This window comes from Callorhinus ursinus, unplaced genomic scaffold (assembly GCF_003265705.2).
Source record: "Callorhinus ursinus isolate GAN/ISIS: 27379988/994484 unplaced genomic scaffold, GSC_fseal_2.0 scaffold7, whole genome shotgun sequence".
Taxonomy (NCBI): Eukaryota; Metazoa; Chordata; class Mammalia; order Carnivora; family Otariidae; genus Callorhinus; species Callorhinus ursinus.
The window spans coordinates 51,548,222-51,570,680 of record NW_027397069.1 but is presented as its reverse complement, the minus strand read 5'-3'; the positions used below and the strand labels follow the sequence as shown (position 1 = coordinate 51,570,680).

General features: G+C 41.8%; 1 protein-coding gene across 1 annotated transcript in view; it reads left to right on the top strand.

Annotated features, from left to right (window-relative positions):
• LCP1 (lymphocyte cytosolic protein 1) overlaps window positions 1–21,314 on the top strand; it is a 52,223-nt gene extending 30,909 nt beyond the window's left edge. The window contains exons 9-16 of the mRNA XM_025874863.2: window positions 1,045–1,140; window positions 2,899–3,094; window positions 5,160–5,238; window positions 5,809–5,923; window positions 6,829–6,962; window positions 13,761–13,884; window positions 16,672–16,796; window positions 19,587–21,314. Of these exons, the coding sequence (XP_025730648.1) occupies window positions 1,045–1,140; window positions 2,899–3,094; window positions 5,160–5,238; window positions 5,809–5,923; window positions 6,829–6,962; window positions 13,761–13,884; window positions 16,672–16,796; window positions 19,587–19,719 (1,002 nt within the window). The 3' untranslated portion in view covers window positions 19,720–21,314. The remainder of the gene's footprint in view (window positions 1–1,044; window positions 1,141–2,898; window positions 3,095–5,159; window positions 5,239–5,808; window positions 5,924–6,828; window positions 6,963–13,760; window positions 13,885–16,671; window positions 16,797–19,586) is intronic.
• Window positions 21,315–22,459: the final 1,145 nt, after the last annotated feature.

Here is a 22,459-nt window from a genome sequence, read left to right as displayed (position 1 = left end):
TTTATTAGGGTCAGATAAAATGAGAGGAGACCTAGCAAAGCTAAGCAGATGTAACACGTGGTAGGCAGTTTTGATTTGTGCCCGACACCTGCACGCAACTTTCACTGACTTCAAAATAGCTACATCGGAAAGTAAGAGAAGGGGAGGGTGGAAGGGAGAGATGAAAAGAGTTTTCCCCAGGTGCAGCGCCCGTGGCAGGCTTTCTCTGGTTTTAACATCTCTAATGTCACAAGTGGGGAGCCTACCTCTGCTGTCCCCAGGCCCCGCCTGGTTTTAAAAACAAAAAGAGAACAGCTGATTTTTCAGTCTTTAAGAGAAATTAAGATGCTTTTAAATTATTTAAATAAATTACCTGGTTATCTATGCTTTTATTGAATGAGCGTGAATTTACAATTTTAAGACTAGGATTCTATGAGTTCTTTTCATCAATAAGCATATTTGTAAATCTAGGAAAACAGGAGAATTCAATATCTGTATCCAAGCTGCTATCACTAAATTGAACCATTTTTTTCAAACTTCTTGATAAACATTAAATGTGCTTGTCATCTTAATATCTCCTTTTACATAATGATTGCTTGTTAACGCTTCAACCTTCTGTCTTTGAAGTCCTTATTTTTCTTTTGCTGACTGTCCATTAAACTTCTGCTTCCTTTTTCTGTCACTTTTTTTTTTTAATTAAACCTTAGCTGACTGACTTCTGCAGCAATATAAAGGTATATACATTTTCCTATATACAATTTAATACCTACAAATGAATTATTTTCCTCCCCTAAGAACAACAAAATAGCATTTGCTTCTTTGGGTTGCCTTTTGTATGTATCCTATGTTTGTTATACTCCCTTAAAAGAGAAGGTCCGATAACAGTATGTAAACGAGAGATAGAAAATTCAAATTAGTGAATGCTTCCAGCTTTGTTAATTAAGTTGCATTCTTGAATGACAGTCAAATAAGAAATATAAAATGTTTGCTTTGAGAAATTATTATCGTGCTAAGTATGTGATTAGCTGTGCTGTTTTGAAATTTTAATTTCTTAATTTCTCACAGGACTCAAAAGCTTATTACCACCTGCTTGAGCAGGTGGCTCCAAAAGGAGATGAAGAAGGTATTCCTGCTGTTGTTATTGACATGTCAGGACTAAGGGTAAGGCCATGTCCCAAGCTGTGTTTAGAGAACGTGATGCCGCCTTTGTATTGGCAGTCCATGGCCCTGTGTGACCTTGACTCTGGGGTTCCATGAGTTCATGCGTCTGCTTAAAGCCCTGTTAAAACTGTTAACAACCGTTAATGGCTTTGCATGATAATGGTGGGAAATTGCATCTGAAAATAGACAGTAAGGAAGGAAAGAAACTAATACCACTCAATTGCCACACACCATGCTAGGCATGTCGGTATGTCTCATCATTTAAGAGACTCAGGGACACCAAGAGGTATTATTATGTTTATTTTTAGGTGCCTGAGTATTATTTCTGGAAATCAGTGGGATATTTATGCAAATAAATAAATTCTCACTTTATCAATGAAAAAACTGAGTCTCACATGGATTAATTAATATGACAGATTATTGGAAGTTATTTGATCCAAGGCTGGGGTCCTTTTCCTCTGGTAGTAATAAGGAGACAACACTCCCATCTGTTGGTACTAGGTGCCAGGTACCATGTTCGGCACATTGCATACATGGTCTCTAACCCTCGCAAATATCACTAAGCTAAGTGTTAATAACTCTTTGCTAGTTGAGAAAGCTGAAGGTCAGAGAGGCTAGTAACCGTCTCATGGCCACAGAGCCAGTACCTGACACAGAAGGAATTTAAACCCAGGACGACTCCAGCATTCACCCAGCCACACTCCTACCTCCCTACATCACTGGAGAGGTAATCAGAGAAAAGGACTGGGTGCAATTGTGTGAGTTCTTAGAGGTGTCTGGTTTGAGAGCTCTTAAAAACAGCACAGCATGGGTCTGAATGATAAAACTGGTTTTGCCACCACTTTAATACTCACCTTGAGAGGTTGCCTCATTTATTCTTGGGCCTCATTTGATATCATTAGAATTAAATCCAATGAGTAATATTAGAGTCAACTCATTCCCAAATGACAAGTTCATGAAATGTGTAATGTGCAGTGTCATCTAATAAAGCATTATGTTAATAAACAATTTAAAATTTTGTTTTCTGAAAATTGGTGGTTTCATAAACTCTTAAGAGTTTTAAGAATGGTGGACCACATTTCAACAAAACTTGTTCTCATACGAGTCTACTTACAAATGACTGGAGATTCTCTAGAACTATTTGAATAGACTTTTAACATATCAAGCCCTCAATCTGAAGTCTGCAAAAGCCAAATTGCTGCTGTAGATTCATCAATGACAATATATAGCTTGACTAACTGATCACATTTATTGTGTTTGAGTTGCACGCACACCAGCTCCGTGTGGGAAAGGTGGCTATATGAATCAGAAGTTCTTACTGACGGGTGTAAATGTCTTCGATGAACTGACAATAGGAGTATTATTTATGACAATAAATGCACACTGTTGGTAGACGAAATCTCACAGAGTCTGTATAAGCAAATAAGAAAAAGGAAACTTCATCATTGAAAATAATTAAGATCAACTTAAATAAGCTTATAGAATCTACCGAATCTCTTGAAGAACAGGACAACCAAGCATTCATCTGACATGGTTCTATATAGAGACGAGAGACTCAGTTTCTCAATTTCTGAGATACCTTTTCCTTGCTGATTTCGGTTCAGGCAAACATAAGTAATCTTTTGCTGTGATTAAGTGTCGATCTGGGTTAAACACCGAGGGTGTCAGTAAGATTCCCATTTCTTGTTCATGTTACCCCTGCCTCCTTTCTGCGTGGACAGCCTTGACCCAACCTTGACATGCCGTTCTTCCTTACAGGAGAAGGATGACATCCAGAGGGCAGAATGCATGTTGCAGCAGGCCGAGAGGCTGGGGTGCCGGCAGTTTGTCACGGCCACCGATGTTGTCCGAGGGAACCCCAAGTTGAACTTGGCTTTCATTGCCAACCTTTTTAACAGATATCCTGCCCTTCACAAGCCAGAGAACCAGGACATCGACTGGGGGGCTCTTGAAGGTAACTGGAAACCTGTTGCTTAGAGGTTCAGAAAAGCATTCACCACTCTAACTCAAGGGCAGTTCGAAATTACCTGCTAAACAGATATAAACCCCTTACGTGCTGGGGAAGATTTGCAAACAGGTCATCAATTCTCTGGTATGTAACAAAGAGAATAAATAGATTAATCAGGTCGATTACAGCCAAGCAGGAATAATCAAATACCATTATATCACATCCATTATACATAAGCTTCATCCATTATCAGAATTAAATGTTTTAGGGAAGACAATGCATTTAATTATCGGGTGAAATAAATCCCGAGTTCCAAAAACCTAATTTATGTACTTAATGGACTGAGTGTTCATTCCTCACGCAAGAGATTGCAGCCGCCCATCATCTAAAAATATTTAACTTAATGCTGAGAGGTGCTTAGTGAGGTGCTTGTTTCTGTTTTGTTTCTTGGATTTGGATTTGGGAGGTGGGGTGGGGCAGAGCAAAAGTTTTGAGGCAGAATCCCTGACAGTTGTATTTTGGGGGTTAGTGCCCTAAGATTGGATGAAAAGTGTGTAGCTATCGTCAGGTTCTTCTTTTTTTCCATCATGAATTAGTCTGGATGTTGAGACAAAAAAAAAAAAAAAAAAAGACAAAATTAATACCAAATGCATATCGCCAAAGAAAGGAAATCCAGATTTAAAGTATTGATTGATTTTTTTTTCCCCCTGCAATGCTCTACCCAAGCTGGAAGTGCAAAATTCAATCCGTATTGCAACAGTGCTGCATTTGTATCATTTGATAAATTGTGGTCAGGGGTCCAGGCATTTTGTTGACTACCAAGTATATAAATCAAGCCCTCTAATCACCCACTTCCAGCTGCCTCTGGAACATCCCCATTTGGTTCCTTTGCTATCACTTGAAATTCAGCATATACAAAACAGAAATGATCATTTCTCCTCCCTGTGGCGCATTTCTGCCCTCCCCGCCTCCCACCCATCTCCTGTAGAAACTCTCCATTTTCATTAACCATACCACTTTTTTTTTCTTCAGTCTCCAAAACTCTGGGTCCCACTTTGATATTTTCCTCTTCTTCACCCCTAAATCTACTGAATTAGTAAATACTAACAATTCTTCCTGCAGAAGGGCTTTTAGATTGTTATTTTTCCTTACTGTTTTCTGGACTCTTATTAAATCATACACCAACCGTTTCAATAGGTCTTAGGGGCCTGTTCCTCCATTTATCAAGCATTTGAATGTGCCCATGTGTGGGTAGCACACATCCTCCCCTCTGCATGTTTAATTTAAATGCATATTGCCTTTCAGTAATTTTGCACACTGCTGCCAGGCACATCACACTTCCGCCTTCATTATATTTGTGCCTTGCTGAAGAATTTATTGTCGTAATAACAAAAAGAACCTATGATGACGGGCATTGTCAACCCAAATCTGGTGGTTGGCATTCAGAGAGCCCCAATTCTGGTTGCAGCCACCAAGCAGCCTTCTCTCCGCGAATCACACAGATCCCTGAAAAATGACTTCCTGATGGTTTTAATACAGACCTTGTCTGTCACTCCCTTCATGCTCCTGTGTATGCTGTCTTCTCTTCCCACTACTTCCTGTTGCCTCAAATCCTCTCCTATTTCCTCCTTCCGGTCCAGGTTTTACTAGCCCTATAAGGTGAAGCTCAAACTCCACTCCATTCCAAACTGTTCCCTCTCCTATTTCAACTCAAGTAGCAAATATGTTGACCTCATGTGTTAGCCCTGGGGCTTGCATGATCTCGCTTTGTTGCCTAAAAGTCTTGTTTCTCCTGAAAGAATGTAAGCTTTTGGGGGCCGACTGTGAACTGCTTCTCCACACAGAAACTTGTGCCCTACTAATAGATGCTATAGAAACACTCGCTGAATTGGACTAGAAAAGAAAAAACGAACACAGAATAACAATTCTCATCCAAATCCGTTAAGGTTTATTGAATGAGGTTTTTTCATTCTAGGTTCAATTTTTATTATAGCCTCTTTAGTTAAACTTTGATCATAAAAAAGGCACATTTTCTAGGGGCCCGAAAGATAACAGGTCTTCATTAATTTAGGTGAGACGAGGGAAGAGCGGACATTTAGGAACTGGATGAATTCCTTGGGCGTTAACCCTCGAGTCAATCACTTGTACAGGTAAGAGCATGTGGGGACTCACCTTTAACGGGAGACACTGAGACCTTGGAAGATCCCCGCAATTTCAAATATCTCTGTGGTGTGCAGTTCTCTTCACAAATGTGTGCACCTTGATGAGAAGGGGGCTAGTGCCAAATGGAGCTGCAGGTGTTGGCTCTTTAGCTGAGAAACTCACTTCAGTACAAAATCATAACCCAGCAAAAGGACACATTTACTACATGTTGTAAGCCTGTGATCTGCTCCTAAGCAGGCAAAACAAAAAAATGTTAAGTTTATGGTGACGTGTCTCCTGTGCCATTTGTTGAAACCATATTTCTCTTCCTGGAGGCAGCATGCTCCAGCTCCAGGGGCATAGGTAGCCACAGCTGGGAGAGACCTCGAGTAAGTTTCTTCAGTTTCTCTGTGTCAGAGTTTCTTCACCTCTAAAGATGGAGCTACAAATAACCAACCAATTTCTGTCGGGTTGTTGCAAACGTTCCTTGTGCCGATATATAAGGAAGTGCCTGCCCACCGTAGGCCCTTAATAAATGGTGGCTCTCTGAGAATTCTTTTGTGTTTGTTTTTGTCCAGTGACTTATCAGATGCCCTGGTCATCTTCCAGCTCTATGAAAAGATTAAAGTCCCTGTTGATTGGAACAGAGTAAACAAACCACCATACCCCAAACTGGGGGGCAACATGAAGAAGGTAAACAATGACTCTCCAGATGTTCCAACGGGCAGGTGAAGTCACAAGCCTGCAAGGGCACCCTGTGAATACTTTATTAGGAGGCCAGACTTAGATAAGTAATGTTTATCCAGGGATTAAATTATAGCACAGCAATCAGAAGCCTGAATGGTTTCATTAAAGTGAGTCCATTATTTCAGTTGATTACTTATTTATAATTCCATGTTGGATGTCTTTAAACATTATGATGTAAAAATTCTAATTAAGATAATTAGAGCAAGCAGAGCCACAGGGTCGCTTTTCCACCAGCAGGATCCTTATTCTAATTTCCTGAAGAATTAGAGCTTTGTACTGACAGTTTGACTTGTACAAATAGTTTGTCTAATGTCAACACAGTGGGAACATACTGTTTTGTAAAAGCAGCGATGGGTTGGCACACATATTTCTCACCATTCCTTGTCTTTTTGGCTCTTAATGATCAAGCGTAGCCATGGGAATACCTCCCTGTCCCACATGACAGCCCATTATGTGCATGTAGGATGGAGAATCCAGATTTTCCATGACAATCTCCATGCATTCAGCTGTTTCAGGAATATCATGGCCAGGTAACTGAGCATGGCCCTCTATTTCTGGAGTGTGATATAGCCATGACAGTGTTCAAAATAATGAATTCATTTTGGTTTTGCACTTAGAGTACACTATGAATATGATTTGGTGGAAGTGAGGGGTTCTATTTAAAAAAAAAAAAAAAAGATGGGAAATTCTTGGACTAGTTTAAAACCCTAGCATTGCAGAACCAGGCAAGACTTGAGAGATCATTGAGCCTGACAACACTTACTTCATTTTGTGTCTTTATTTTTAGTATCTTGTATTTCTCATCATAGAGATGATGACATTAGAATGTTTTCCTTCTTGCTCATTAACAGCTTGAAAATTGTAACTATGCAGTGGAGTTGGGGAAGAATCAAGCTAAGTTCTCCCTGGTTGGCATCGGGGGACAAGATCTCAATGAAGGAAACCGCACTCTAACATTAGCCTTGATTTGGCAGTTAATGAGAAGGTAACGTAACTCAGGGAAATGACTTTTTATTGAGTATATTATTGACCTGGAAACATACTAGTAAATGTTCAGGAATGTGGTTTGAACCAGCAAAACGATATTTTAAGCTAAACTTAAAACCACCAAAGGAGTGTTTTGTTATTTTCCTGTTTTGTTTGTTTTGTTTCTTTTCAGGTCTTTTAAGTTTCTTTCAGGTAGTTTGAAGCTTTTTTATTAGATTCCTAAATATTTTAGATGGTTTTATCCTCCTAATGAATCACCCAATTTTCATTATGGTGTGACCCTCTGTATTCCTGGTACCATTTTCTTTGAAATCTACTTTTTCTAATGTTAATATAGCCACTCCAGCTTTCTCTCGATTAATTTTAGCATGACATGTCTTTTTCCAACCTTTTATTTTTAGATTTGTGTAAATAGTCAATTATCTTTTAAGGAGGCTTTCCAAATATGAGGGAAATGTGCTATATGTACTATACTTACCCATTTACCATTTCCAGTGCTTTTCCATGGTGTAGATCCAGATTTCCATCTGATATCATTTGCCTTCTCTCTGAAATATTTCTTAACAGTGTAGATCTGCTGAGGAGGAAGCATTCTAGCTTCTAGATGTCTAAAAAGTCTTTATTTCATTTTTCATTTTTGAAAGATATTTTCTCTGTGGCATTCTAGATCGATAGTTTTTTTCTTACAGTTCTTTAAAGATAGTGCTCTTTGCCTTCTGGCTTGCATTGTTTCCAATGATAAATCTGTTGTCATTCTTATCTTTATTCCTTGGTATGTAATGTCTTTTTTCTCTAGCTTTCCGATTTTCTCTTTACCACTGTTCTTAGGCAAGTGGATTATAATGGGCTTTGGTCTTTCGCATGCTTGAGGTTTGTTGAACTTGAATCTGAGGGTTTGTAATGTTCATCAAATATGGAAAACTTTTGGTCTTTATTTCCTCAAATATATTTCCTGTATAATCCACCCCAATTTGTTCTGGGGGGACTCCAGGTACATACCTATTTGGGCATTTGAAGTTGTCCCAAGGTTCAGTGATACTCTGTTCATTTTTCCCCTCTGTTTCGTTTTTCCTCTCTCTGTTTCATTTGGGATAATTTCTATTGCTTTGTCTTCAAATTCACTAATCTCTTCTTCTGTAATGTCTAATCTTGTATCAATCCCACCCAGTGTATATATTTTTTTATCTTGGACATTACAGTTTTCATGGATAAAAATTTGAGTTGGGTCTTTTCAGGGTCTCCCATGTCTCTTTCTTCCACCTTCTTGAACATACAGAACATAATTATAGTAGCTGTTATTTCTGGGTCTGATTCTATTAATTGATTTTTATCCTCATTATGGGTCATATTTTACTGCTTCTTTGCATGCCTACTAATTTTTTATTGTATGTGAGGCATTGTGAATTTCACCTTGCTGTGTGCTGATATTTCTGTATTCCTTTAAATATTCTTGAATTTTCTCCTGGGATGCAGTTAAGCTACTTAAACACAGTCTGATCCTTTTGAGGCTTATTAAAAGTTTAAATAGTCTTGAGCTAATTTTGTCTCTCAGTACTGAGATAATCTCCTCTGAGTATTGAACTCGATGCTCCAGGTATCATGAGGTGTTTCTACTCTGACTGGTGGGAACCAAATTATTTCCAGTGCTGTGTGTGTTCTGAGAATCATTCTGCTCATTCGTTTCTGACAGTTCTTGTCCCAGTTTCTGGTAGTTTGCTCACACACATGCATTGAGTAATACGCATCTAAAGACTTATGGCAAACCCTCTGAAGATGTCTGGAGCTTTCTTTCCAGATGACTCCTTCCTCTCCAGGCAGCTCTCTCCTCTCTGGTATTCTGCCCCACAAATTTCAGGCCCCTTGGTTTCCTTGAGTTCTCGATCCTGTCCTCTCAACTCAGGGGGACTGCTATGCTCTGCTCGGGTTCTCTCTCTCTCTCTGCACTACAGCCTGGAAACTCTTCACACAATAAGCTGGGACAGTCTTAGGGCTCACCAGGTTTGCTTTCCTTCTTTCAGGGACCACTGTTTCGTGCTTACTTTGTCCAGTAGGGCAGAAGGGTAAGGCCGGTCCCCGTTACCACACCATGGCCAGAAGCAGAATTTCCTGCTAGTTCGTCACAAGACTATTTTAGATACCTTTCAGAGTTGAATTAACGTGAGAGCCTTTGGCAAGGTAGAATGTAATACATAAATAGAAAATACAAGAAAAGGAAACGATTTTTGGTGCGAAAGCATGAGCTTGGGAAGAATTTAAGATAGCAAATCTTTAAGTGTAAAATAGTTTACTTTTAAATGCTTCACTCTTTCCCCCATCCTAGTGGCCTTGACCAGGCAGAAATCTTATATCCCTTTATTAGAGCCTATGTTACCGAGACTTAATTCATTTTCTACCTGGAAGGAAGTTCCAGAAACCACATGTCACATTACATGATGTCTCACAAGTGAATGGCAAAGACAAGGTGTGTAGTGTCTCTAGGCACTTCAGCTTTATTCCCAAGCCACTGTCTCTAGTTCCTGATACTCATAATGGTCCTCTAAGTATGTCAGTGTTCCCAGGTGATGTGGTATAATCAGAAGTGATCATGATGGAGTTTGCTACCTGATTCACACTTGCTTTACCAAGTGTAGCGCTCTACTACTCATCTCTAAACTGGGGTCTCCTTGAAGTTTAAAGGCAGATGTCATCAGGCTCTTCTGGGACAGAAAACTCCAGAGCTAAAGGAACTTGAGCCCCATCTTCTATCTTGCTGCATACATCTAGGAAGGATGTCACTGAAAGCCCCTACGGGCTGCCGCACCAGCGTATTTTCAGAAACGTGTGACCTAGTCTCTATTGTCTTTCATGTGTGTGTTTTTTGTTTTTGTTTTTACCGCTCACAACCCCAGGGCAGCAGCTCTTTCTGCCCACGGGTCCTGTCCCCAAGCTTTGATAAAACCACCATTTTGCTCCAAAGACGTCTCAAGAATTCTTTCTTGGTTGTCGGCTCTGGACCTCACCCCACCGAACCTCACCTATATTCCAAAACTACGTCAGGCTCTGACACTGAACACGACTTCATCATAAAGTGCTTGATTCAAGCAGAACGCTATAGACATCTCTTTGCCAAGTTCATGTAAATTCAGGAGGTCTGGCCTGTATGCAAAGACAGAGCAGTATGATAATGCATTGCTTGTTATTTTTCACTCCTTTTTTTTTTTTTTTTTACAAATGATCTTTTAATTTCTTTTTTAATTTTATTATGTTATGTTAGTCACCATACAATACATCATTAGTTTTTGATGTGGTGATGTGTGTTTTTAATTCTTAACACACTGACTTGGGCTACTGGTTGCTTTAAAAAACAAAACAGATCTTTTTAGTTGGAATGGTTAAGTTGACTTTTGGGTTTGAATATGAGATAATCTTTGATATTTTCTCTTGTAATGATAAAAAAAAAAAAAGCTCAGGCCAACTCTAAGCCATTTTGAATTTCATAATACCTGAAAAATCACCTTGTAATACCATCTTTGTTCTGTAATCTTATAGAAACGCGGCCCGATGTTGTACCTGATAGCTGGTTTATATACGATAAGGTCTAGACTGCAGCCTGCTGTCCCTACCTAGCTAATCAGTCACATTTCTCATGAGTGCTTATTCAAGAATGGTGCCTATAAGAAAGTGGATAGAGAAATACATTACTGTTGAAGGTGATGGAATGACTGATAATTATGTAAATGCCACGAGAAGGGATCTTTTTCCTCTCTGTGCCACACATTAACAGACCTACTAAATCTAGAGCTAGTTCTAGTTGGAATTTATTTCACTGGATTGCACAGATGTGCTAATTTGGCCTTTTATCTGGACAATAAATGGTGTGTCATTTTTTCCCCCTAAGAACAAATGAGAGATGTGTGCTTAAACCTCCGTCTCCCCTTCAGGAGCCTGGAAATCGTTCTCAGATTAGAAAGCTGGCAAACAGTGTATGTATAAATTTGGAGACAGAAGCTGGAAGGAAGGAAGCTGCCAGCAGACGGCGGTGTCAGACTCCAGCAAATGAACAAAGAGGCAGGCAAATGAGGAATTCACCCCAGATCAAACAGGCTATGGACAGTGAATTTGGGATAGGTCCTTGCAAAACAAAACATCACAGTTGGTCCCTCTGGGTCAAATGTTAAATAAATGAAACAAGCATTAGAAGGCAGAAAGGCAAGTAATAGTCGCAGCCCCTCCGGCGCTGCGCACGCATACCTCATCCATCCTCTTCTGTTGAATCGGGCACTGGCTGAAGCTAAGGCTCGTGACACCCTTTCACTGTGACCGACGGTTTCTCAGCACAGGGCAGTGTGCAAGAACCAGCGATACTTGGGATACTGTCTGGAGGTTCCAGTTAATAAAAGCACTGTTGCCCCCCAAAATGTTTGATGGTATGGAGTGATTATCTCACAAGGAAAATCCTAGGTAGACCTGGGCCACATTGATTTTTGTTTTACATTTTGAATCTGTAGCTAGTGCTTTTAGTGGACTGTCCAGAGTAGAGACTCCAACCCAATTCTGTCCTTTCTTCCCTTTGTTTTTACCGTTGTACTTACAGGTGGGTATACGATTCCATTTAAACCGCCACACCTCCCTTGAGGTGGGCAAAAAAGGGCAATTTTGTACTCACCAGAATCCTGTGCCACCATGAGGGACCGTACTCAGACCCCTGAACGCAGCCAGCTGCCTCCATGCTTTTCTCTATGTCTCTCAGTTTCCCTGGTCCTTGGTGGCTTTTTGTGTTTGCACAGATACACTTTTGTATTGAGGTGAGCCTGTGTATACCAGTTTCTTCCCTAGCTTCTGTCCACTTGAGAGTGTTGTCAGGGAGGAAGAATTTACTCTGCCTTTCAGGGTCCTTCTAGCCAGCATAGGAATCAAACTGGCATGAGACAGATTAATAGGAGAAAAGCAAATTTAATTTTGTATGAACAGGAATCCACACAGACGTGGAAATTCCAAAGATGGTCAGGCGAAATGAAGTTGTACATCATTCTGGACTAAGGAGAAGGGGAAGGGGTGTGGGCCTTCAAAGAAAAGGAATGTAATTCACAGGAAGATGAAGAGAGTAAATGTTTGGTAAACGGATGTTTGGTGGGGCCACTCAGAAACATGGGACATAGAGGACCTTGATCAAACAGGCCTTGCTAGGTTCCCCCGTGTCTACCATACCTCGTTCATAGTATAATGCAATTATCTATGCTGATAGCTCTCTTCCAGGAGTAGGTCCTCCATCTAAATTCTTTTCGGCAGGTCTGGAGGGAGGAAAAGAGCTTTTCCTGAATCTGCTGGGTTTTGATTGCTTTTAACTCAAAATAATCTTTATGCCCTTGGCCCCTACACTGTCAACAAAGCAGTATGGGCATCCTGACAAAGGGAAGTGAGAATTCACCCCTGAGACGAGTGGACCCTCTAGCTGATCAAACTCCATTTGTCCCATGAGGCAGTATATAGACATGACGGATGAAGTGTGCATTCACCTGCCTTTTCTTAGTGCATTCACCAGGCGGAAATGCTTCATTGTTACGGTAAATGCTCATAACTCAATACCCATGCTTACTATCAGGAAATAAGAAGCCAGTAAGGCCATAAAACATCATCTCAAGAACTGATCAAAACTGGGGCCTTTTTCCAGGATAGGATTATTTTGAAAATCCACGTGAGCCTTATCCCATTCATACCTATTAATTCCTTAGGCTTTAGTCCCATCTCTGGGCCCAGACTAAGTATTTCTCACCTTGACTTTCTCCTTGCTTTCCCTGCGAGAAAGTTATTCTAGTTATTACACCTACCACTCTACTTTTTGATTTATTAGAGCTTGAAGCATCTTTTTTTTTTTTTTTTAAGATTTTATTTATTTGATAGAGAGGCAGCGAGAGAGGGAACACAAGCAGGGGGAGTGGGAGAGGGAGAAGCAGGCTTCCCGCTGAGCAGGGAGCCCGATGTGGGACTCGATCCCAGGACCCTGGGATCATGACCTGAGCCGAAGGCAGATGCCCAACTACTGAGTCACCCAGATGCCCCTTGAAGCATTTTTTTAATCTTTTCCCCAAAAAAACCAATTCTCATAACAGTATGCACCTAAGGTGATTCTTAACACTCAGACTAAAGATTAACTTTGGTCTGTGTATTCCTGATATTTCTACTTTTATGGTATAAGAAGGGAACTCTTTTATATTTTTCCTTTATTATGTTGGCCCCTTGGGTTTTTCTAACATTGACTTGTCCTTCCATTTTTGTGGTTCCTTTAAGAAAAGTGTCACGGGGGTGCCTGGGTGGCTCAGGTGGTTGGGCGTCTGCCTTCGGCTCAGGTCATGGTCCCAGGGTCCTGGGATCGAGTCCCGCATCGGGCTCCCTGCTTGGCGGGGAGCCTGCTTCTCCCTCTGCCTCTCTCTCTCTCTCTCTCTCTCTCTCTCTCTCTCTGTCTCTGTCTCTTATGAATAAATAAATAAAATCTTAAAAAAAAAAAAGTGTCACAGGTTTGAATCTTTGCTTTGCTTTCCCTCTCTTCTGCTTTCCCTTCCTACGCAGAGCAATGACAGTGCTTAGAAGGAGGCATTTGCTCTGCATCTCACGATAATAACCACAAAGCTACATTTTAAATTATATTCTAAAAGGAAATAATGTTTTTATTTTATTTTTTCCTTGCAAATGTAATGGTGTCCATGCTATCTTCTGAGGCATACCTAGAAAGAAAAGAACATTTCTACCTTGGCTACTTTCTGTGTTATTGAGTTCCTTAGCGACTTTTTTTCCAGCAATCATTCTTGATTTTGTTTAGGTACACGTTGAATATTCTTGAAGAAATTGGAGGCGGGCAGAAGGTCAATGACGACATTATTGTCAACTGGGTGAATGAAACACTGAAGGAAGCGGCAAAAAGTTCATCCATCTCTAGTTTCAAGGTAAAAAGTCTTAGTCTGCTGCTCACAGCCACCTGAGCTCTATGCTTATCTTTATTGTTTTCACTCTATTTTAAAGTGACCTTCATTGTGAGGTGTCTGAGGCTTCCCCTCCAATTTTGATTTTGCTTGAATGACCCATTATTGTTTTGGTGTCCACGGGCCATTTCATTGACAAATTTCTTGTCACTTTCTCCTGTAATAACTAGTTTTAAAAACCCATCATTTTAAATGCATTATTTTAGGCATTTTTCTTCCAAAGTAACGTAAAATACGATAATATTTTTTAAATGCACACAGCTTCATGATTCAGATTATACTCTTAATGATGGTGGAATATAAAATGCTAAAAGATCTCCCCTGTGGTGTTTTTTGGGGAAAAGCAGTTGTGTACTTGTATCCAAATCCCATTTTTATTAAAAACTGCATTATACTTTATTAAATTTCTTAACTCATGTTTCATGCATTAGCTGGATCCTTCCCCTAGGGACTTGCGCACTTGATTCATGTCATAATGTCTGTGCCATCTTAACTATGGTTTTTTTTGTGTTTTGTTTTGTTTTGTTTTAAAGGTCAGGAATTAGGGGGAGGGATCCCTTCAGAGTTTGTATTAACACGATTGGTGAGGCAGTTTGTCATGATTCAGTCTTCTGCTTCAAAATCAAGGAAAAAAAAATTAAAATTTCACCCATCAAAAAGAGCAGACAGTATTTCTGAGTTGTGCTGTACCAGGAGTGTCCACTCCCTGTGAGCTCATCACAGATAATGGCCGCCTTTGTCTCTCCTCCAGTTTACCCTTCAGTCTGAAGAGCCGAGCAGAGATAGGAGCAGAGAGGCTGGTGAGAGGCATGAGCAAGTCCTTCCAAAAAGATTTGGAAGGGCCGACTTTGTCTGGACTCTGCTGTTGCAGCAAGGAAGCAGCTGCAGAAAATATATAAATGAATGGGCATGGCTGTGTTCCAATAAAACTTTATTTATAAAAGCAGACAACAGGCCAAATCTGGGAGCACTCTCAATATGGACTGTGCCCTGAGCACCAGGGGCTCCTTGTTTGTAATGCCTCGTGTCATCTCACCAACATCGTGAAGGCAGCTTTACTGGCTACCTCATTTTATATGTAAGGAAACTGGAGCTCAAGGGATTGAGGTTACAGCTAGTAATTGCAGGAGATGATCCATCAGTGAGCAGAAAGCGCCTTTACCTGTGAGGGGAGGTTACAGAGCAGCGTGTAGCTACAGGTCACTGAAGCATTACTCCGCCGCGCTCGCGCTCGGGTTGGTAGCCCGGGGCGGCAGTCTGTCCGTACAACAGCAGCCGCTGCCGCCTATTAGGACGCCCTGTGGCGTCCGGGCTGTTCTCGTGGGGACTCACTCTTGAGAAGGTTTGACAACTCTTTTACTCCTTGTGTCGCTCTGGGCTAATTTTCTCCTGTCTTCTCACAAAGTCATTATAGAATTGATTAAGTAAAATAAATAAATAAGTAAGTAAATAAGTAAATAAGTAAATAAATAAATTTAATTAATTAATTAAATAAAAAAAACAACCACAAAAGGAAAATGTCCAATTAGCCCCACAGTCCTTTTAAGTGAAACCCTTAAAAAAAAAAAAATGAACACAGTTCACTCTTGATTAACCGTTTTGGAACTAGTCCTGGCTCCCCCGTCCCGCCCCATCCATGCTAGCGAGCTCTGCCTGTCAGCGCTTTGACAAGACTGTGGGCAGAAAGCAGGGGAGGAGGCCAAACTCAGATCCCTCCATTTTGCTTCCCTCGTGGTTCTTCAAAAGGTTCTATGGAGATAGAAGCTCAGGCTTATGTTGGAAATTAGATTACGATTACATGGTGATTTTAATTTTGTAATAGTCCTCACATTACCAAGGAGTAAATAAAAATGGACCCATTATACTTCTTAAAATATCATTCCTCTCCTCCAGAGGACCGATGCTGGAGACCTAGCATCTCGCAGGGGTCCTATAGCTTGTTCTTGCTAAGAATGCATTCTGATTTGGACCCTCAAGGTGTGCGGTGTTTGGATTTGACTGTGCTCAGAGGGTCACGTGCAATCACCTCTCCATGCATGCACTCAGAGGTGCCCAGGAGAGGGGATAGCAGACGGGAGCACTCACAGCTCTAGGCGTGAACATGAAAATGTTTTCGATGCCAAAGAAAGAGCTCACGCTCTTAAGTCCGACTAACTAGGTTCAAATGCCAGCCCGACCACTTACTAGTAAGTCACCAAAACTCAGAAACTCCCTTTACTCACTGTCCATTAAGAGGAGATGCCTAGACCTGAGGCTGGTGGTGACACATGAGGTAACCTACAAGAAGTTCTGGGCAAACCGTGAGGCACTGACCAGTACTAGTTAGTGTCATTGCATATTAATCACACTGCCGTGACTGCCTCCTTGGACCTACAGACACGATTCTTTCCCTGAGGTCTCCAAGAAAGGAGCATGTGCTGAAGCTCCTACCCAGCTGGGTCCTCATCATGATCCCTGCCAGTCAGCTCCGGGATGTCCTTCAAACTTCCTTCCATTCACTCCGTGAGAACCACTCCCTGCCTGTTGGCAGACAGTGGGTTTCCTCCACTTACAGAGCCACTAGGAACTTGGTGACACCCCTGCCTACAGAAACTACAGCTGACTTGAAACCCCATGTGTAACGCTGTGGCATTTCCCAGATCAGGCTATATATCTTTCATATTTAAGAGGGGAGAACCACCTACTTCCCTTGAGCTGAACAGAAGTAACTTGGGGACATACTGATGAAACTAACTCTTCCTCTCTGTGCAGGATCCAAAGATTAGCACAAGTCTGCCTGTTCTGGATCTCATTGATGCCATTCAGCCAGGTTCCATCAACTATGACCTTCTGAAGACAGAAAACCTGAATGATGACGAGAAACTCAACAATGCAAAGTACGTAAATAAACCTGAGGTCAGGGAGAGGAGGACCCAACTGGCAACTGGAAAGCTGTAAAGTCGGTTGCTTGTGCCTTTGTGCAAACAGTTTATTGCACTCTTTGCTTTTTCTTCTCATTATTTACTGTGTCCCATCATCATTACTTTAGATATGGTATGATAGCAGTTTAAGAGTCCTAGTGTTAGAATGGGAGCAAGATAGAGAACAACAAGAATATTCTTCCAATTGATAAGCAAGCCTATAGTTTCGTAAAACCCATTTCCTAATTGTAATCTATCAGAGACTTCCTAAATAAAGTCCATGCCAGGCCCAAATATAAACACCCCCTTTGTGATTATCCATGGATATGACTGGGCAGGACTGGGGTTCAAGACCAGTCTGTAACCAGCTTGGGAGCAGCTGCTTGAGGGCAGCCTACCATGTAGAGTAAGGGTCAGCAGACTACAGTCTGTGAGCCAAATTTGGATGGTTGTCTGCTTTTATAAAGTTTTATTGGAATAGCCATGCCTGTTCATTTATGTAGTTTCTCTAGCTGCTTCCCTGCTAGAAGGGCAGCACTGAGTAGTTGTGACAAAGCCCACAAAGCCTAAAATATTTACTGCCTGGTTTTTTATGGAAAGTTTGCTGACCGATATGCTGGAGTGGTGCCTTTCTCGGAGCAGGTTGTATTATTTGCTAGGGTTGTCCTAACCAAGTACCACAAACAGGGCAGCTTAAAACAACAGAAATGTATTCTCTCATAGTTGCGGAGGCTATAAGCACAGGATTGAGACATTGGCGGGGTTGGTTCCTTCTGAGGTTGTGAGGGAGAATCTCTCCCTTGCCTGTCTCCTAGGTTCTGGTGACGGCCAGAGTCCCGGCTTATAGGTGCCTCCCTCCAGTCTCTGCCTCCATCTTCACATGACCTCCCCTATGTGTCTGTGACTTTACATGGCTGTCTTCCTTCTGTGTGTGTGTGTGTGTCTGGGTCTCTTCTCTTCTTTTATGGGCACTAGTCATATTGGATTAGGGCCTCACCCTACTCCAGCAGGGCCTCATCTTAACTAATTACACCTGAAACCACTTTCTTTCCCAAGAAGGTCATAATCGGAGTTACTAGGGGATAGAGCTTCCATATATCTTTTTTGGGGGGAGATGCAATTCAATCCGTCAGAAAGTTCCACAATTAACAAGTAGAATAGTGCCCAGCAGCCCTGTATATATATATAACCTCAACAGTATTCTTCTTTCTGTTCCCAATTTGGGAAAGTTGGGGGCCTGTGTTCCTTGTATGCTGGAATTATAAATGGTAACTACAACAGATGGATGGGCTAGATGGAGGATACAGGGTGCTATGGAAGAGACAGGAAGGGAAACAAAGCTCTACAAAGCACATAACATCTAAGGTGGGATTAATTGAAAGGACCAGTAAGAAGGAGGGTAGAGGTAGACAGGTGAAGGATGCAGAAAGAATACTCCAGGTAGAGGGAAGAATACGTAATGAAGACCCAGAAATTTAAAACAAAACAAAACAGAACAAAAATGGGCCTAGTTGTTCAAGGGGAATGTGCTTAGGTTTAAAGAACTTAAAGTTCCTTAAATTCGTTTACAGAGCCCAAGGTCTTAGAGTTGCTAAGTGGTTCAGCTGAGGGACATCAGAGCCCAGCCTCCCAAGCACTAGTCTCTATGGGCATGATGCAAAATTCCTTAGAAAAATGGGTAAAAGGGATTATACAAGATGCTAAAAATGGTTATGTTTTGGTGGCAAGATTTGCATGATTTTTTGAAGCTCTTTTTTCTAATTTTTCAGCAACTTCCCTCCTATATTTATAGTAGAAAAGTACATTTTTAGTTCATTAATAATTAATATAGAACAAGTGATTGAGAAATGGGCAAGGAGAAGGAATGGGGACTATGCCTGCCTGATGCTTTTCATTTAATATGATCGATAGAGGAAGAATAAATTTAGTATACAGAGCAGAGGGAGTAATGGGGCTGTGGGTAGAATGGAGGATCTCTCGAGTAGTCCTTGTAAGAGGTGACTAGATAATAAATGAGGTGAATAAAAGAACTGCCAGGTAGTAGTGTGGGCTCATTTGAAAATAGACTACAACTCATAAAAATTATTTTCATATAATTAAAAAGCGAGCAAAATGTTCCAATGGAGCCATAATAATCTTATGTGAAAAATGTGTCATATAAAACTCTGGCTATACTAGTATTATAGTAACATAAATAAATACATGCCTATGTGGGCAAGGACTGGAATGGAACAAACAATAAAACTGATGTGTGAGGTCGAAGTACGACAGATGCATCTCCCCGCTTTTCTTCCTCGTAAAAACGTGCCTGTGGTGGAAATGGAATCTGCCAACTTTTCCCAGCACACATTCTGGTTCAGTTCTGTGACTTTTTCTGCTGCTCTACAGCCCAAGAGAATCCTCCTGGTGAAGGCATCAAAAGTGGCAAGAGCTAAGGGGGTCTCTACAGACAGATAATAAATTTGGTAATTATCCTGAGTCTAGACAGCAAGTCTGATAGAGTCAGGAGCTTTGTTGGGCCAAGACTTGCCCACAAAAGTGGGAGGATGCCATGACTGACTCTGGCTATTCCAAGAACGAGTGCTGCAGAGTATCGAGGATAGGGTACGTGGTGTGTGCTACGTGGTACGTGGTACGTGGTGTGTGCTACGTGGTACGTGGTACGTGGTTTGTGGAACGGCAATAACTGTGAGCCTGAGGGATCCCCTTCACACTTTTCACACTTTGTTGCCCAGGCGGTTCTCATTCTTCTTTCCTCCCTTTTAGGTATGCCATTTCTATGGCCCGAAAAATTGGTGCCAGAGTGTATGCCCTTCCAGAAGACCTGGTCGAAGTGAACCCCAAAATGGTCATGACAGTGTTTGCTTGCCTCATGGGGAAAGGAATGAAGAGGGTGTAAATCCCAGTGGGGAGGCGACACGCACGTTCCTGATTGCTCAGCCTGGGATGCCTACAGGAAGCATGAGGATGATTGAAGCCATTCCAGAGTTTTCAACTTGGTGACATTATATAGGATTCCAAAAAGTGTATGTTTGTTAAGCCAGGTAGCCTTTCCTGTATTTAACAAAAATGCTTCGTTCTTTGCAAACGAACAGACAAAACCCTCTTACAAATCTTTGTTATCGTTGAATTTATTGCTTCTTGAAAATCTAGAGGAAAAGGAAAAAAAAAACTTATCTTCCAGGCACCCTTCCTGCTTTTGCCATTAGTCAAGTATAGTAGCTGCAGTGTTATTAATTTTAACAATATTTCAAAGCAGTTTAATTTGGCTGCCTTTTTTGTTCAAGGTGAGAGCCAGGAGGGGGGACTCATCCAACCAGTCCTAAAGCCTGTTTCTGGAGGCCAGCATTTGCTCTGTTCCAGGCCTCTCCTCCTGCTCCCCTTCTCCTACAGTCTTGTCAGAACTACGCCTTCTCTGTGGCCCACCTCTGCTGTCCATCCTCATGTTTGAGCATCTGACAGATCAGTCAGGCTGTTGGGGTCCCAAGAGTCAGTGGTGACTTGCAGAAGTAAGACATCCTCAGAGCCTCTCCTCAGAACTTGTGTCCCAAATGTCGTAAGTTTTGGTTTTATCAGCCAATAGGAAGCTTCTGTTTTTTAACTCTACTATTTGGGCTCAGACCAGGTCTAACATCTTGAATACTGTGCCTTCAGAGAGATTCTTTTTTAACTAGGCAGGTTACATCCAAGGAAGGTGTAATTGAGTATCATACCACTAGGGGGCAGTGTGGAGCCACAACAAAGCCTCTATCCTTCCAGGTCCTGCCTCGCCGCCCGTTTAGTCCTGCATGCTAGATCTCCTTGTGGTGTATGGCTAACTATCTGGTGACTGGAAGCAATTCAGCTCGACTTTCATTTGCTCTTAGATCTTAGTACATCTGATTGCTGCAGGCCATATTCTCAATGTTTACTTTTTTGGTAGTGTAGAAGCTTTTGCCACCCCCAAGCTCAAGGGGGCAACATGTGCCAATGAACAGTGCCCCCACCACACCCCCTGACATCCCCCCCCGCCACAGAGTCATATACATATGACATTTAAGAATTCTGAAACAAAACCAGAGGAGCAGTGTGAATTTGAGCAGCCGTAATAGATGATATGATCTCCGTGAAAACCTACCTAAGGCTAAGAAGAAACAGAGCCTTGTGAACCAACACTAGACTGCCTCCGTCACGGTAACAGGGCTCATCAATGAGGTATCCTCTTCAGGGACGGCATGTAATGGAACTTAGCCATTTTTCAAAGCAATTGAGATGACTCGCCCTGGATCTATTCCTCCGCAGCACGTTCGAGAAGCCAGTCTGTGGCCTCTCCTAGCTCATGATCTGTATTTCTGCTGTATCTGAATACAAAGTGGTTGGCTTCATCTTAGACTGAATTTAATGTAGCCTCAGATGATTCTCCCCCACCTGCCTCCAGGAAGACTGTTAACTGCCTTAATGGAAAATGAAGATAAAGTAATGCTCAAGATCTCTCCAAATAAAATGTTCCCTTTATGAGATGTCTCTGGGTGTTTGCTTTTGAAAGTTCCGTTAGAATGTAGCATAACTTACTAATTACTTCATTCAGCCGACACGCATTGAGTGCCTAATATGTGGTAGGCATTGTGCAAGGTTTTAGAAATATGCCTCTAAATAAGACAGGCCTTGTGCTCCGCTGATGAGGTTCAATAAACCGTCAGGTGTGATAAGTGATAGACAAGGGCAGGGTGAGCTTCTAACAGTCTAAGGAGAAGTATTTCAGCTAAAAACGGAAAAGTAAGCTGGTATTAGACACATTGACCCCAGTCGTGAACAAAAACCAGATGTGGGGATTGGTGCAAGGTGGCTTCTAGAGAGATTGGAGAAGGAATCTTTTTGGCTGGCGGTAACTGATGTCCACTCTCTAGCCTGGTCGTCCTCACTTGGGTCGCCAGGCATCGTGGGGGAGGAGCATGGGGAGAACGCTGGGGAATTTCCCACCTGCCAGTGTCCTTTCAGGTGGGCCGCTATGCTGGAGAAGCGTCCTTGGTTACATCCTGACCAGCAGAGGATCCACACACCCACACGACTGCTAGAAAGCTGGGGTTGCTTACACCGTGAGTCCCAGCTTCACCCGCAGCTTCTTTCTGGAAGTGGCTCTTTCCTAGCCTGAACATTCCTGCAGCTTCCACACTTAGGTAGCTGCCTTCTCTGCTGATCAAGAGGCTACAGACCTTCAGTGTTCCTTTTTGTACAAGACTGCCTTGATACATCACCTAATGGAAAGACTGACCAGGTAGAGGTGAGCGGAAACAGGTACTCTCAAGGAAAGAAAACTAAGGCTCTTGGAGAAGAGAAGGCTAATGGAAAATTTTTCTAAATTTAAGAGTTTGTTAACATTTTAAGTAGTCAATCCAAGTATGGCATCAGAAATTCAAATTGTACCAAAGGGGCTACAGTGGGTAGGCCACCTTCCCAGCTCTGTGTCTGGAGATATGCTTTAAAGCCACCTCCTATCACCTCAGGGAGCCAACTTTGTGAGCCTATTGTTGTATCACTGTGAGCTTGCAGTTGGCCACAATGGAGGTATTTACACCACAATTATGATCAAACTCTAACACAGGGTTTTCTCCTTATCTCCAGAGAGTTGGTTTATGAACCCACCACTCCCCCTTCCCCAT